The sequence below is a fragment of the Tigriopus californicus genome, chromosome 12 (genome assembly GCF_007210705.1).
Source record: "Tigriopus californicus strain San Diego chromosome 12, Tcal_SD_v2.1, whole genome shotgun sequence".
Taxonomy (NCBI): domain Eukaryota; kingdom Metazoa; phylum Arthropoda; class Copepoda; order Harpacticoida; family Harpacticidae; genus Tigriopus; species Tigriopus californicus.
The window spans coordinates 15,313,465-15,329,560 of NC_081451.1; the positions used below are offsets into that span (position 1 = coordinate 15,313,465).

A 16,096-nucleotide genomic window follows, 5' to 3' on the forward strand; every position below is an offset into this window, starting at 1 on the left:
TGAACTTCGCAAGTGCACTTTGAGCTTGAGCACATGAAAAACGAATCTTGTCAAAATCTTGCAAGGTTGAGTCAAACTTTCAACGGGTGGGTTGCGACACAGGGCTGATTTCATGATGTGAGTGTGTTGTAACGTTGGAATTCAGGTCTAACAAGAATCAAGAGACGAGACTTAGTAAGTATCAGAGAGAAATAAAAAGTGTTGGTCTCGGTTGGAATGTGTAGACTGCTCTTTTCTATGATAAACATACTTTATATACACAACTGGAAAGGAGAAAAGGAGATGCTTAAGGCAGAGAAGAAGGAGGGGCTTAAACGGCGTGTTTCAACTCTATAGCAACTTATTGGGAGATGTAGAGTACTACTGTCTCTTTTGGATCGGGTTGTGGCTCGCTCATGTCGATGCTTTTTTGTTCGTATACATGCCCTGACGTGACAAATAAAAGGGAACCTTGCACCTTGTCACAAGAAGGAACCAGGAGCTCGCATGTGAGACCCGGTTAGGAGGAGTTGCTAGCAGACTTGGACAGATTTAAAATACATGTACACATGAAACAAGTTGAAGTGTGATAAGAAGAGTTATTTCGTGTAATATGGGATTAAGATGGGCAACATTAAGATAGAAAAAGAGAAATTGATAGAGAATGAAAGATAATACGAAAGTTCGGGTCCCGTCTTTGTTTTGAGAGCAGTCGCACATTCTTGTTTTCCTCGATCTTTTCAAACGGCCTGGTCTGGTGTGTTTGTGTTGTGTAAGTTGGTCGTGTGGCTGCTTAAGGTAAGACCATTTTGTTCTTTAGCTTTCATTCTCCTATCCTCTAGTAGGTTAGTCTACATCTTTTATTTGTATGCTCATGTCGTATTTTCACTTTTTTCGTCTATCAATATTTTTTATCCCAATTCTAAGTATTTCATGTATTTTGGCTTAAGGAGTAGATCACTTTGTTTTATTGTTTTTATTTGTTTAGTCTGTTCATTTCACGTACTTTTAAATGTAGTTGATTTTTCTTGTTGTTACAATCAGTTTAGCTTCCCTACTTTCAATACAAAATTGGGTTCTAGAACCTCTTTTGTTCTATATCCATTCCATTGATGTTAGCTTGTTCCTGTAGTCGAGTTGGTGTATGTTGGCTGAGGCTAGCTAGCTGGTCAGCCAAGAGTAGGTCATCGTAGTCGACGACTCTTATCTCTTCTTCTCTGTTGGTAGCCCAACCTAGCGAAATCACCTATCTCTTCTTCTTTGTCTGTCCCCAGGGAGTACGTTCCTCCTTGGTTTCCACCTAGCACGGTGTTTGTTTACCTGCCTCTACAGCTGGTTCTCATTCACACGCGCTGGTTTCTCTCTTTTGCTCTCTTGGCTCTGTTTCTTCTCTTACCTCACTCTTCTTCTTCTTCTTCTTCTTCTTCATCTTCCTCTTCTTCTTCTTCTTCTTCATCTTCTCTTTTTCTTCTCTTCTTCTTCTTCTTCTTCTTCTTCTTCTTTTCTTCTTCTTCTTTCTTCTTCTTCTTTCTTATCTTCTCTTCTTCTTTTTCTACTTTTCATCTTTTGTTTGCCACTGCTCATTTCTAACGTTCTTTCTCTTGAAACTGAAGGAAGCCTCCAGAATATTTAACAGACAGGGAAACAATGTCGCTTGGTTTCTTCAAGCCTCCTCTCGATACTTGGTCAATAAACCGATCCTTCATGGCAGTGCTGAAACTACCTTCACCTAATTGAGATTGTCAAATTGAATTGCAATTCTTCATTCCATGAAACAACAGATCCAGGCAAAATTTGACAGCTCTTTTTTATCTTGGCCACCGTCCTTGAGACATAACCCGGCGACATAAAAAATAGATGTTTGAATCATCCTCTTCCTTGCATGATAGATCAAGGGGATCTTCAACCATCGAGACAAATATCAAAATTTCTGTCCCATTGTCTTCTCGCACATTTTCACCGTCAGCAAAGGTGTTTCCGATCTCTTTCATGTTCATCTTTGAGAATTTAACGAGGGATTTAGACGTATAGTTTTCTCTGCTTCTATGGACTTGCCGGACAGAGACAAAATAGTTCGCCCACACAACTGCCGATACAGCCAAACCTTTCTTCTAGATCATACGATTGGCAATTACCCGAGCAGAAACGTAGTTGAAAGGCTTTTCTTCTAGCATAATTTCCGCCAATTTCAACCTATGCTTTCGTCGTTTGAATCACAGCTCCAAAGGTTTCTCCGTTAGGGATAAGCTTGTTGTTCCCACATTCATCTCTCCAAGATGATTATCCACGTTTCAAAAAGTCTTGAGAAAATCGCAGACTTTAAGTGTTGGACAATTTGATAGGATCAGAGTCGGGATTGAGTTGTGCCGAGGGTGGTAGATTTAACGTTGCATTATTCCAGTACTTCCGAATAAGTTAAAGGAACTTAACAGTGTCTTCCCACTTCGGGATGCTTCTCCTGATGAAGATTAACCGTTAATTGTAGATTCGTGAAACAGACTATCTGCTTATTTCACATTGGTTCTCTCAATGGTGGTTGTTTTAAACTTTATAGAGAGTTTGTGAGCCATTTTGATTGCCTTTGAGGACTCTTTCACTTTCAAGGCTTCAATATGCACAAAGCGCGGATCATGGTCTTGGCCCACTTTCTTGGAATCTTGGACAACTGAAGGATTTCTTGTTCACAAAATTGTTGTAAATATTTTGAAGTTGTGCAGGAGTCAAAGAGAAGGAATAGTTTTTCGCCTGGAATGCGATGATGTGGGATCCAAGGCTGAAGTGAACCTGTGCAAGAGGATAGATGTGTACAACTTTCTGTTGGGGAATGGTTGTCAACAGAAAGCCCGATCACATGTGTAACCAATTTCGCTAATACTTTGAGACTACTAACAAGTGATGTGTATCAACTCGGCACAAATTTTCACCACCGGAATTAAAGCCACAACGTCTCTTTGACTACTGCCAATGACTTTATCATGAAGCACAAAACGTTTTGGTTGCCTCGCCATTCTCAGCCCCAAAAAACTTTCTCCGGCATATGCACATTTTGCACTGGTGTAAATTTCATCAATCAGAGCAAGCATTGGGTTTAGTAGATGTTGAGACCCTTGATACGAGCCTCTAGGTAAGATATTGTCTTGCTTAGGGCCAGTTTCAACCGTGCAAGGTCTTGAAACTGATGCCAAATGGCTTTGAGATGGAACGGAGAGAGGTTTTCGGTGAGGATTTATTTATATAGGTTCGGACCGGTATTATTCACAACACAGCCATTGCCAAGAGATTAGAAGAGTATCGCCTTGAACCTTTGCTAATCAAAGCCAGCCTGAGCTGTTCTATTGGCGAATTGCACTTTTGCAACCACTTTCATCCGGCACGTTCATGGATTGGTCAAGAAGATGTGTCGAGGCATCCACCGAATTTTTCACATGATCTATAGATGCAGTTCTCATCTCATGGTAATGTCCAAGAAAGCTAAAATATTTTTGATCTTAGTTGTCGAGTGCAAGAAACTCTGTTTTGTGATAGACGAGACCATCGAATTTGGAACCTTGATTCCTTGACAAAACATATCAACTTGAGGTCCTGGTCAAGAACTAGACTAAAGAGAATTGAAGGACCAACTTGTTTGGATTTTAACGATTTTGGCAAAAACCGCAGTATCGTCGTAATTGAGCTGAAAAACGTTTCTTGCATAATCCAATTTGGCCATCTTGATTTCATCTTTTCTAAAGTTTGGAAACGCTCTTCGAAGAACTGTTCAATCGTTGCGTCTTGCCTTTCTTGAACGTTCTCATGTCTTTTGGCGCTTGACGTGTTCTGATTTCTTGGTTGGGAGGGATTGGAAAGGTAGTGAGGACAATTGGGAAAGATACTTGGAACCGAACCCTGTTTCAAGATCCGTCGGGTTCGCATTTCAGATTGGTTTTTCTTTCGGGTGATTTCAGATCTTGGCGCTGACATTCAAATCATGGTTTGAAAATGAATCGAACAAATTGTTGCTTTTAACGAAGGCCTCTGACATTTCTTTGTGATGCTTGGACCCATTTTTGCCAAAGGCCAGGATCTTTTGGAAATTTGTGGGTCGAAACACCGAGAGGCTTCTCATTGTCGCGGTATCCCGTTCTACAGCCGGACGCACAACACTTATTCACCATATTGAAATGGCGCGGCGTTGAACGAAATTTCAACCAGCCTTAGGCTAAGATATCAGGTGTTGAATTGAATACAAAATAAGACTGATCACTATTCAGCCTAGAGCTTCATTGTCCTTGGCATTTTCCCGTGTCTTTCTCCATTCGTCGTTGCTTTGGTTTGGTCTGTCTAGTTCGGTTTGGCTTTTCCTTCCTTCTCTTCTTAATCATCTTCTCTCCGCGGGCAACAGCGGGTTTGTTTGTTGATTTGTCTTGGGCCGTCTTCAGAAATTCCATTCAATTCAAATTTAAAGCCGGAGTCCAGAGCAAGATTTAGATGTCCATGCCTCAGCCACGAACACCAACTCGACTACAGGAAAAGATGACATCAATGGAATGGAATAGAACAAAGAAGGTTCTAGAACCCAATTTTGTATTGAAATAGGAAACTAAAGTGATTGTAAACAACAAGACAAATCGACTACATTTACAAGTACATGAAATGAACAGACTAAACAATAAAAAACAAAATGAACTACTCCTTAAGCCAAAACTACATAAAATAACCTAGAATTGAGATAAATATATTGACAGACGAAAAAATGAAATACGACATGAGCATAAAAATAAAAGATATAAGACTAAACTACTAGAGATAGGAAGAAATGAAAGCTAAAGAATTAAGCAGCCAGGCGACCACTTACACAACACAAACACATCAGAACGGCTGTTTGAAAAGATCAGGAACAACAAAATGTTGTGACTGCTCTCAACAAAAGACGGGACTGAACTGAATCGTATTGAGGACGTTGGTAGGTCCATCATCGGGCTCAGGGAGGTTCGTTTGGGAAGATATCTGAGATTTCGCCAAAAGATTCTGCCGGAGGGAAATCGAATATGATACCGGTGTCCGTTTGGTTTGCCATAACACGGCCGTAGCATCCCAACGTTTGGAAACTGGGTTCTGGACGAGCACGGAAGCACCAATTGGGATCACTTCACGGGGGTTGCAGGAACGATCATAGTAAATTTTTTGCTTCTCGGCACTCTCAAAATGACGATGGTCAGCCTCAAGAGAGGTCTTTTGCCATCGGAGGTCGAAAGAACGCCAATGAGATGGTACTTGAGATCGTAAAGGACGACCGAAAACGCGTTGGAAGGGGATAGGCCGTCTTCCGAGGGCCATTTCTGAGCTCGAGCAAACCAGCGTGGAAAGCGTCAATCTCAATTTGGCCGTCGTTCTTGGACACAAGATGTTTCACGATTTTGACTGACACTTCCACATGACCATTGCTCTGATGGTTGTGCGGGGATGAAGGGGTCCATTTCACTCCCCAATCCTGAAGAAAGCCCAAGAAAAGTCGGGATCAATATTGAGGACCATTATCACTCCGTAAACTGTTTGGGGCACCCATCAAAGAAAAAAAACACCTGAACTGTTTGATGAGGTCCGATGATGAAGGGCTTGACGGGAAGCGACAAATGAGAGGAAATCCTGAGTATCGATCAGCGTAGATTAGGTAGTGAGATGTGCCATATTGGAAAAGATCACCTGTCACTATCTCAAATGGACAATTGGGTACAACGGCCAAAATGAGGGGTTCAGGCACGTTCGGGGTGGTTAATATTGACAGGGCTCACGCGATTGGATGGTGGTGGCAATATCGTTGGAGAATCCTGGCCAAAACACGATTTGATGGGCCGTTGCTTTGTTTTTTCGACGCCTTGGTGTTGTGGTGTGATGCATGTAGGCGCCGAAGAGCGTCCAGACAGCTGACGGAGGCACCACGATCCGACATCCACGAAGAAGCACTAAGTCGTCGTTCACGGAGAGTTTTGCCCAAAGTTTAGAAAACAAACGCACGTAAGGCGGAGTGCCAAGAGGAGAGCGAGGACAACGACCAGGAGCCAGAAGATGAGGAAGAAGCCGGAAACCGGTTGAAAAGCACCGCTGACGCAAACTCAAATATTTGGGTCAGCTTGGGCTTGGGCGCAAAAGTTCTCAATAACCAGATCTTCGGCCACGTTCTTCGTGGAGTGGGATACTTCCAGTAAGGATGGACCGACGGCCAAATCACACAAATCCGAACCCTCCGGATCGGACACAGAGTGCACGGGATAAGGCATCGGGTATGCAGTGGTCCTTCCCGGTTTCAATCCACGGTGAATGAATAGGGTAAGAGTTTTGGCCGGTAATTTGTACTCAGGCTTCTCTCAATAGTCACAGTCAAGGTATCCCATTCCAAGGATACTCGTTGAGCCAATGAAGGCCACCCTAGACCCATGTTATCCACCACTTTGTTGACAGGCAATCCGTCCATGGCCACATCACCGCGATAGGAAAAGGAATCTCCGGTTGATACAAATCCCATGGGGGCCCGCAAAACTTGTAGCGTCCCAAATGGAGTGATAAGGTTGTCAGATGTGAGAGTCCTTATGGAGGGGCATCTGCCAATAGCCTTTAACCAGATCGAGTTTGGCAAAGTACGCATCATTGGAGTTGAAGCCGGAAATTGCTTTGAGCTGGAGTTTGGTAGGGTAACTTGATCGAATTACTTCCATGTTTAGCCGGGTTAGATCCACACAAAACCAATTTTACCATTAGACTTTGGGACAATAACCACGCGATGACACCATTCCGAGGCTCATCCCCCATTGGGCTGATAATTTCCCGATCCTCCATATATTTTAGGTTGTCATAAACACTATCCGAAGAGCGTAGGGGACTGGTCGAGCTTGCGTGAATCGCAAAAGTTTTTGTAAGTGTCCTTTAGCTGAATCTTCATTGGCTCCCCGACAATGTGGCCACTCATAGATCAAAGTTCTGTCGAATCATCAAATACCTTCGCATATATGGTATGCAGTTTATTTTCAATCAACTGAAATAATTTGGGATCATTTGATTGATATGGAAGAGACTGAATCCATTCATCCTTCTCAGGCCAAAGCGAAGTAACTGGCTGCGTGATTGCCGCAATATGGCTAGTCATGGGCTGGGGAAGCTCTTGCTGATGATATTCAGGGCCTTGCAAGTTTCCAAATTCAAATAGAAGTGTGCCACATTCTCACACACTGCGATGAGCACATTCTTTGTCATATTTTGAGCCACAGTGATTTGGATTGTGGCCCTTAACGAACCCAATTGACGGAGTTCACTTCCATGCACCACAGTAATCCTGTTATTGATTGGGGCCCTGAGGACTATGGGTAGTTTGAAAAGAATTGAATATTTCTGATCCCATCACAGAAATTTCCGCCCCAGTATCTGGGATAGCCTCAATTGTACATCCCGGTTGATCACTGATAGTAACAGAGACGGGCAAGAAGGAATGGAACATACGTTAATAGGAGTGATTTGGATTCCAGCTGAAGTTTTGACTGAGAACTTCTGCAATCATGCTTGAATGAGAATTCCGACGTGAAGTTGATCCTCAGAGATTATTTGAGGTATCCGCATATTCACCCAATTCTCTTATTTCATTGCAGAGGTTGGAATAATCTTGTCCTTCCTTCTGTCAGATCGATAGGAAGTCCTTCATATCAACGTGTCTATTCCGGAGGCTGCAAAGATGGGTGATGATTTGATTGTGAATGAGTTCGTCCAACGGATCACCCGGTATCTGCTCTAATACCAATCAAATGCTCAATAATCCCAAAAAATCCAGGTGAGCAACACTGCCAAAATACTGATACTTGGGTGGATTGGGGGCAAAGGGAAAGAGACATGAGTCGGGCATAATTATCCCAAGTCGGTTTCTATTTCAGGAAAGTGCGTAAGTTGACATCTTCATGAAGTGTTGAGGGCGGATTGACGGAGAGGTTTGGCAAACCACGGCCACTTTGGTTTTGGCCATCGCCGGATCCAGGGATAGTTGATGGGGATTGAATTGGTTCTTGGGACTTGTCGAAATCACGTCTGAATCCGATCACCTTGGTTTGAAAGGTTAAGAATTGGCCCTCCTGGTCTCCAAGATCCAAAGCATCCGAATCCCTTTCGACCGCCATTGGATGCAGACATAACATCTTCCTCTGCCTGAGCGTATTTGGTAATTGCACATTCCCATTTCTTCAAGATCAACTCCAGATGGGTAGGATCGTCCCCTCTTTTATAAATAGTGAACAAACCCATCGCCTTAGACTTATGTTGGGTGACTGTACCTTTGAAGGCACGTTGGGATTGGTCTAGTTTACCGATATCCTTGCAGGGATTGAATAATTCCTCTACCGGCATGATACAGGAAAATGAATGGGCCTTGATGCAATCCTGAAGGAAAGGAGGAGCTATCCTCATCCAAGTGGTCCAATCTTGTCCTCACAGACTGGTGGTTGGAAATCCACTAAGATGGGCGTTCTTCAGTTCGCTGCGCCATGGAAGGTTCGAAGTGTGGTTTAAATAATGAGGCGGTTCCATTTCATCATGACTGTGTGGAAAGCCTGAATCGAAGGTTGACGGGGAAACGGAAGGAGGCAGCTGGGGGGAAGAAAAACCCACATTGGTACTAGAACCAAGACTAGTAACACGTTAACTTGAAATAAAGTTCATTGAGAAATCCCGTGTTAGGTGTATTGTTGTGCACCTGCCACATTGGTGACCCCAAACGCTTGAGGACGGTTTCCTCAAAAATGAACACAATGGTGGACGTGAATATTCCCGAACCAACGGTTCAGGCTGTGAGTTTAAAATTGCCCTAATTTTGGAGCCATCAGCTGCAAGTTTGGTTTGCCCAAGCAGAGGCGCAATTTTCCCTCCAGAGCGTTACTGCCGACCAAACCAAATTTTGTTACGTCGTCTCAGCTTTAGACCAGGAGTCTGCAAGCCGCATCTTGGACCTTTTGGAAAACCCCCCACCTCACACAAGTTCGAAGTTTTGAAAGAAAGGCTTTTGGACATATATGGCCTGTCAGATCAACAGCCTCTTTTTGTTCAAGACCGTCAGTCTGGACGTCGTTTTCCTGGTTGATACTGGAGCAGAGGTGAGTGTATTGCCCGCCGCGACTTCGGATAAACAATTTGGGCCATCGGCCCGTCCCCTTTCTGCTGCCAATGGTACTGCCATCCCAACGTTTGGTACTCGCACTGTGCGTCTTCATCTTGGCCAAACAAAAATCGACTGGTCTTTTGTCCTTGCCAAGGTGGACAGTCCTTTGTTAGGAGCCGATTTTTTGAGACATTCCGGATTACTGGTCGACATCCGAGGTCAACAACTTGTAGACAAGGACACCTTTGATACCGTCCCACTAACGGTTTCCCAGGCGTTTGTAGCCCCGTGTTTGGGTTCTCTCGCCGCTTCCGAAAGTGAATATGTTCACCTGTTAGCAAAATTCCCTTCTATCACAGTCCCCAACTTCTCCAGTGCTTCGTTAAGCATGGAGTAACTCATCACATTACAACAACTGGGCCCCTCTTTGCGCGCGAGTTCGCCGGCTATCACCGGAAAATCTCCTTATTGCTCGTGCCGAGTTTGATCGAATGGAGGACATGGGGGTAATCCGTAGATCCCAGAGTCCATGGTCCAATCCCTTACATGTCGTGGAAAAGCATGACGGAAGCCCTAGAATTTGTGGTGACTACCGTCGTCTCAATGACGTGACAATTCCTGACCGATATCCCATCCCACAAATTCAAGATTTTGCTGCCCATTTGTACGGGAAAAAAGTTTTTTCAAAAATTGACCTTACTGGAGGATATCACTAGATCCCTGTTGAACCGGAAGACATCCCCAAAACGGCCATTATTACACCGTTTGGGCTTTATGAGTTCCTTCGGATGCCCTTTGGGTTAAAAAATGCCGCCCAAGCTTTCAGCGTTTAATGGACATGGCCTTTGCGTCTCCACTTGCACTTTCGTTTACTTGGATGATATTCTAATCGCAAGCTCTTCAATCAACGAGCATTTCAAGGATTTGGCAAACGTGTTCCAATGCTTGTCAAACCATGGTTTGGTAGTTAACCCATCCAAGTGCGTCTTTGGCGAGAGTACCATCGAATTCTTGGGCCATCGCGTGGACACTGTGGGCGTGGCGCCACTACCTCACAAAGTGCGCGCCATTCAAGATTTTCCCCGGCCGACTTGTGTGAAAGGTCTACAGGAATTCATCGGCATGGTCAATTTTTATCATCATTTTGTTCCTTCGGCCGCCGCTATCATGCGCCCATTGCATCGTGCCCTCACGGGAGTGTCTAAGACCACCCTTTTGAGTTGGTCCACCGAAATGGATAGGGCGTTCCACGTCACCAAGGACGCTTTGGCCAATGCAACGTTGCTGGTGCACCCTATAGCTGGGGCGTACCTCTCCCTCCATACAGATGTATCAGATCTGGCAGTTGGAGGCGTATTACAGCAGTGGGTTAACGGATCATGGCAACCATTGGCGTTTTTTAGTAGGCAATTACGTAAACCCGAGATCAACTATAGCGTGTTTGATTGTGAACTGTTGGCCATTTACTTGGCAGTGAGACACTTCTGCTATTTCCTCGAAGGCCGCAGTTTCATTGTCTTTACTGGCCATAAACCCTTGACGTTTGCCATGTCCAAGGTGTCGGATCCGTGGTCAGCACGCCAACAGCACCATCTATCTTACGTGTCGGAATTCACCACTGATATCCAACATGGTGCCCGAGAGGCCAACCCAGTGGCGGACGCCGTTCCTCGCATTACCATCGACCATCTCACTGCAGGTTTGGATTACTTACTGATTTCCAAAGCTCAGAGTAGTGATCCCGAAATTCAAGCGTCGAGGACCGCCATTACGGGCCTCCGCTTGTTGGACATTCCTATTAGCCCAGGGGACCAACTTTGCTTTGCGACACATCTACTGGCCGTCATTGGCCTATAATACCACCCAATTCCGTAGACAAGCTTTCGATATTGTGCATCAACTTTCCCACCCAGGCATCAATGCCACATGTAAACTTGATTCTGCCAAATTTGTATGGCCTGGCCTGGCAAAGCAGGTCCGCAATTGGGCACGATCGTGTATGGATTGCCAACGTTCCAAAGTTCATCGCCATGTGCAAGCGCCATTGGGCACTTTTCCCCTTCCTAACCGGCAATTTGACCACATTCATCTTGACATTGTCGGGCCTTTGCCACCCTCGCAAGGTTTTAACCCACCTTCTCACGATAATAGACAGATACACGCGTTGGCCCAAGGCCATTTCCCTTGTTTCTACGGACGCTACCTTGTGTGCCCGGGCCCTCATTGCCAATTGGATTTCACGTTACGGCCTACCTACTGTCATCACCTCTGATCAAGGCCCCCAATTTACGTCGCTGGTATGGTCGGCCATGGCGAAATCGTTTGGAGTGAGCCCACATCACACAACGGCCTACCATCCCCAAGCAAATGGTTTGGTCGAAAGCTCCACAGGCACCTCAAGTCATCCCTACGGGCTCGCCTTCGAGATTCGAACTGGATGGATCAATTACCATGGGTAATGCTGGGCATGTGCACTGCACCAAAAGAAGATCTCGGTACATCATCGCCCAAGCTCGTTTTGGAATGCCCAAAACAGTTCCTGGGGACTTCATCAGCACTCCAGGTAGTACCATGGCACCCGACAGCACTTGGATAACCTTCGACAAGCGCTGGGAGCTCTTGCTCCAGTTCCCACTTCACGTCATGGACCTGCCGTTGTTTTCGTGCCCCATACCCTCACAGTCGCTCCATTTGTCTTTATCCGACGGGACGGACACAAAACACCTCTTCAGGCCCCCTATGATGGCCCTTTTCGCGTTCTGGAGCATGGGCCCAAGACATTCCTAGTCCAGGTCGGTACCCGTACGGAGGAGATATCAATTGACTGTCTGAAGCCTGCTCACATGGACCCTACAGCGCCCGTTTCTTTAGCTCAGCCGCCACGACGGGGCAGACCTCCAGGTCCAACCAATAAAAAGCCGTGGTCCTACGCCCTTACAAACCTTCTGGGGGGAGGTGTGGCAGCCCTGAATCGAAGGCTGACGGCGAAACGGAAGGAGGCAGCTGGGGGGAAGAAAACCCCACATTGGTACTAGAACCAAGACTAGTAACACGTTAACTCGAAATAAAGTTCATTAAGAAATCCCGTGTTAGGTGTATTGTTGTGCACCTGCCACAACTGGTTTATTTAGAGTTCACTTTCAGAATCCCAATCGTATCGGGAAATCAGGTTATTGTAGGAGAGTTTGGATCAAGAAAAGGCATCGATATTGTAACCATGGTAGAGTTGGAATGAAGATATGGGGCAAGTAGGTGGATAGGCGGAACGCGTTTGATGACATCATGCCAGCCGGTTTTGTCTTGAACAGAGGCCCTGTTCTGTTTAACATTTTTCCAGTAGCACTTGGACAATTCAACAATTTAAATGAACATTTGTCAAGTTTTAAGCGCGATCTTGATCGATTTTTGCAATCGATACCTGACCAACCTTAGGTTCAAGGATGTTACAGGGTGGCAAACTCAAACCTCACATCGGACCAATTTCTTATCAATCATGACTTGCTGAGAAATCATTCCCAAGCATAAAAAAGATATTTGTGTCCATTCATATGACCAATTTTAGGAAACTTCCGACGAAAGTATTGCTTGGGCGTACTTCGTCACAAATCATGGTCCGGAAGGGTCAAACCCCATTGAATAACTGGGCATGGTCATCAACGCTAAGCGTGTTCAAACCGAGCATGAACATTGCCCGGTTCTATCTTGGCCTACTCCAAGTGAACAGGACCTTTGTTCGGAAAGACTTGATGTCGAAAACGAAAATCCGAGGAGTTGGTCGGTCGAAGATGATGGTTGATTTCAATAAATGTCACCCATCCGTAAACGAAAGAGACAAGTACGGCACTGAAAGAATGGGCGAAAATTGCTTCAGGATTTCCAAACAACGGAAAACAACTCTTTCATATGGGTGATGGAAATTCCAATCGGTAAGGAAGTCCGGAAAAGCAAGAAGAAATTTCCTTTGGCGAAAGCTTGTAAGGACGCAATTCAGCCCAAAAAACAATCCTTATAAATTCAATGTGTGGATTGAATAAGGACTTTGCTGTCCTTACCAAAAAGCAGGTTACGGTTTTTTCAAAACATTGCAAACTGAACCGTTTTTAAGCGTCATGGAATATCTTGTTCGTAAATCCTATTGCTGAAATATTCTTATCATCAACTAGAAATAAAAATCGTGTGAAGTTGATAACTTATCCTATTAGATTCTTTTATTACCAGATTAATTTTCTCCCCACCAAAAAGGCACCAAATTAATGCTTTCGCCCAAAATTGCCCACATAATCTTTTTTAAGTGAACATGCAACTTCAATTAGGAAATCCAGGCTGTGTGAACGAGCCTTTGTCTTGATAACAGGTTCATAGGTCCGTCCATGCACTCCAACTACGGTTTTTCCGAAATGAGCTAGTCGTTTTGACACTTGCCACATCAATCGAAACCGAGATATTTTTCTAAAGTGCGCAACTGACTCGAAGTGAGGAAAATGATTATTCGCAGTTTGAAAGCCTGACACTTCAGTCGAATTTCAATCTTGTTCTTTCTCTCTCCAACAATTGTCTCTGCTTTGTCAACCCTTAAGAGGGCCAAGCATCTGTTTGTAAGTTCTTGAATTTGAAGTAAGTCTAAATTATAGACAAGCATTTTTGAGGCCAGAAATGCAAGGAAGGGGCATTCCGCGGAAAGTTCAAGACGAAATCCCGACAAGTCACCTCCGATTTCGCAAATTTTTGGCCGACTCTTGGGTTTGTGTGTGAATAGCCACACGTTACATATAAATTTCTAGATACCTGGGCTATCCGGGGCCAATTCTAGGGCCGTGTCCAATTTTGACCCAACCGCTTGGCCCTCTATGTTTAAAAGCTTTAACTCCAGGTGTAGAAATCAAATTGAGGGTTCAAAATACTCGTGACAAAACGGCCTATCGATTAAGTAATGATAAATTTGTATGCAATTCGAAATTCGAAGAATTATGCCTTTATCTAATCAACCTTTGACTAGTGCCAAAGTGCAATCAGGATTTTCTTACTTTTTGGCGTTCACACGGATATTTTAAAGCTCGGCAAGCACTCCAGAAATCAAAAAGGGCATCTCAATGGGATCAGACTTTGGTTGGCGTATGTCATGAATATTCACAATTTATCGGTGCTCTCAACCAATCTTTGCCGCGATGATTTCTCGAAATTGAATGTGAGGCCATGCAACTTTCAAGAAAGACTCACATTAATTAGTCAAATTTGAATGACTTTCTTGTAGAACAGCATTCAAAACAAAACCATCCACGTGTAACTCGCAATAAGCATCAATATCGCAATGAAATTATGAAAAGCCTTTTCTTCATCACTGTTCAAATCGTAGAATTGCAGGCCTTAAAAAGGAGTTAAAATGTGGGTTAACTTTATCCTGTCTTTTTATTTGTGCCAATCAACGCAATATGTACTGGATTAGAAACTACTTTGACAGTGATAATGGCAATTGTTATGTCTGATGCCTTAATACAAACACAATACTTTGAAAATTACTAACCTTAACTTTGGGAATGTTGAAATAAATAAGTTTTCAGTCAATTAAGATGAAATGAGCACAACATGAAACAAGTATAACAATCATGCGCCATTTTCTTTCAAGTCCAGGGAACAATGTTATACGCAAGATTTATTACCCTTGTTTTGTTGTTCCGAGGCCAGGCTGCTTACATACATGACTTCATGGGTAAGAAAAAAACATCTCATATTTTACAAAATTCCTGCTTCGAGCAAACTTAGTCTTTACGCCAATCGAAATAGCTTTTGAACAATTTTGGGAGCAAGATGGCTCTGGAATGGACGGCTCTGGGATGGACGGCTCTGGGATGGACAGGTCTGGGTTCAGCATTAAAGAATGGCCACCTTTCGATGATCCATCGCAAACTTGTGACGGAACCAGGGATCAAGTAATCAACATTACCTTCACGGACATCACTGGGTGCTACCAATTCCAAACGCCCTTTTTTAATGATGGCGGATATCTAAATTCGACTGCATTCGTTGAGACCAACAAATTTTACATTTGCCAATTTGATAATCTGGTGAGTGGTGTCTCTTTTCTTTGCCATTGAAATTCAAGGCAGACCTTGAGTTGACGGATCTTCTGAACATTCAAATTATTTCTGACCACTCTGGTGGTTCTGTAAATGGTACGTCAGTGGAATGTTATGTTATGTTATGTTATGTTATGGTATGGTATGGTATGGAATGTTATGGTATGGTATGGTATGGTATGGTATGGTATGGTATGGAATGTTATGGTATGGTATGGTACGGTATGGTATGGTACCGTATGGTATGGTGTGGTAGTAATGGTATCAAAAACGCTTTTGATATCGGATTTAGCAATGTTTCCTAGACAAGGTACAATTATTAATGATTTGTGACTAGTCTGTTTTCCTAATTCAATTTTTTTTCCTTGCCACTCTTACTTCAATCTAACCATTTCAAATGAGTTTCAGGACGGCGTCAGAGTGCTTCAATTAACAAACACACATTTAAGTATTGTAATAGCACATATCCAGGTCCAAGTCAGAACAATTTCGTTTCAAACTTTAACCATATCTCTGCTTTGGCATCACATTCCAAAGTCTTAGCTATTCTTCCCCGATGCCTTTCCAGTTTGGCGACAATGATGTTATGGGGACAGTGACCATTTTCAAAGAAGGTTTCGAGTTCCCAAAAAATGGCGATTGTGTCGATTATTTTGGAATCGGTGTTGTGGACGAAATCAGAGATCCCGATGATTTTAGCAACGTCGTGGGCTTTGACATGTTTTGCGGAACACTCTCTTCGGACAAAGAGCGAACCTTCAATTCCAATTTCATTTCTTTTGAATTGTTTGCCGATAGGACAATCAGCGGTAATGGCGCAGAAGTTCTTTTGTGTTTTGATTGAAGCAAGAAGTGAGTTGGCTGCTCGTTTGCCGCGCGTATGAGAAACAAAGTTTGATATGAAAGATTAAAAAAAGAGAGATGAAATAGGCAT

General features: G+C 43.8%; 1 protein-coding gene across 1 annotated transcript; it reads left to right on the plus strand.

Annotated features, from left to right (window-relative positions):
• The first annotated feature begins 13,500 nt into the window (after positions 1–13,500).
• Positions 13,501–16,090, plus strand: LOC131891918 (uncharacterized). Its single transcript, XM_059241610.1, has 4 exons — positions 13,501–13,683; positions 14,712–14,795; positions 14,870–15,150; positions 15,731–16,090. Exons 2-4 carry the CDS (start codon positions 14,723–14,725, stop codon positions 16,004–16,006), a joined length of 630 nt encoding a protein of 209 aa, XP_059097593.1. The 5' UTR covers positions 13,501–13,683; positions 14,712–14,722; the 3' UTR covers positions 16,007–16,090.
• Positions 16,091–16,096: the final 6 nt, after the last annotated feature.

Coding starts and splice junctions, on each gene's coding strand:
- LOC131891918 (XM_059241610.1), top strand. CDS start 14,723: ATGTTATACGCAAGATTTATTACCCTTGTTTTGTTGTTCCGAGGCCAG. Junction 14,796..14,869: donor TTACATACATGACTTCATGG/GTAAGAAAAAAA, acceptor CAATCGAAATAG/CTTTTGAACAATTTTGGGAG. Junction 15,151..15,730: donor TTTGCCAATTTGATAATCTG/GTGAGTGGTGTC, acceptor ATGCCTTTCCAG/TTTGGCGACAATGATGTTAT.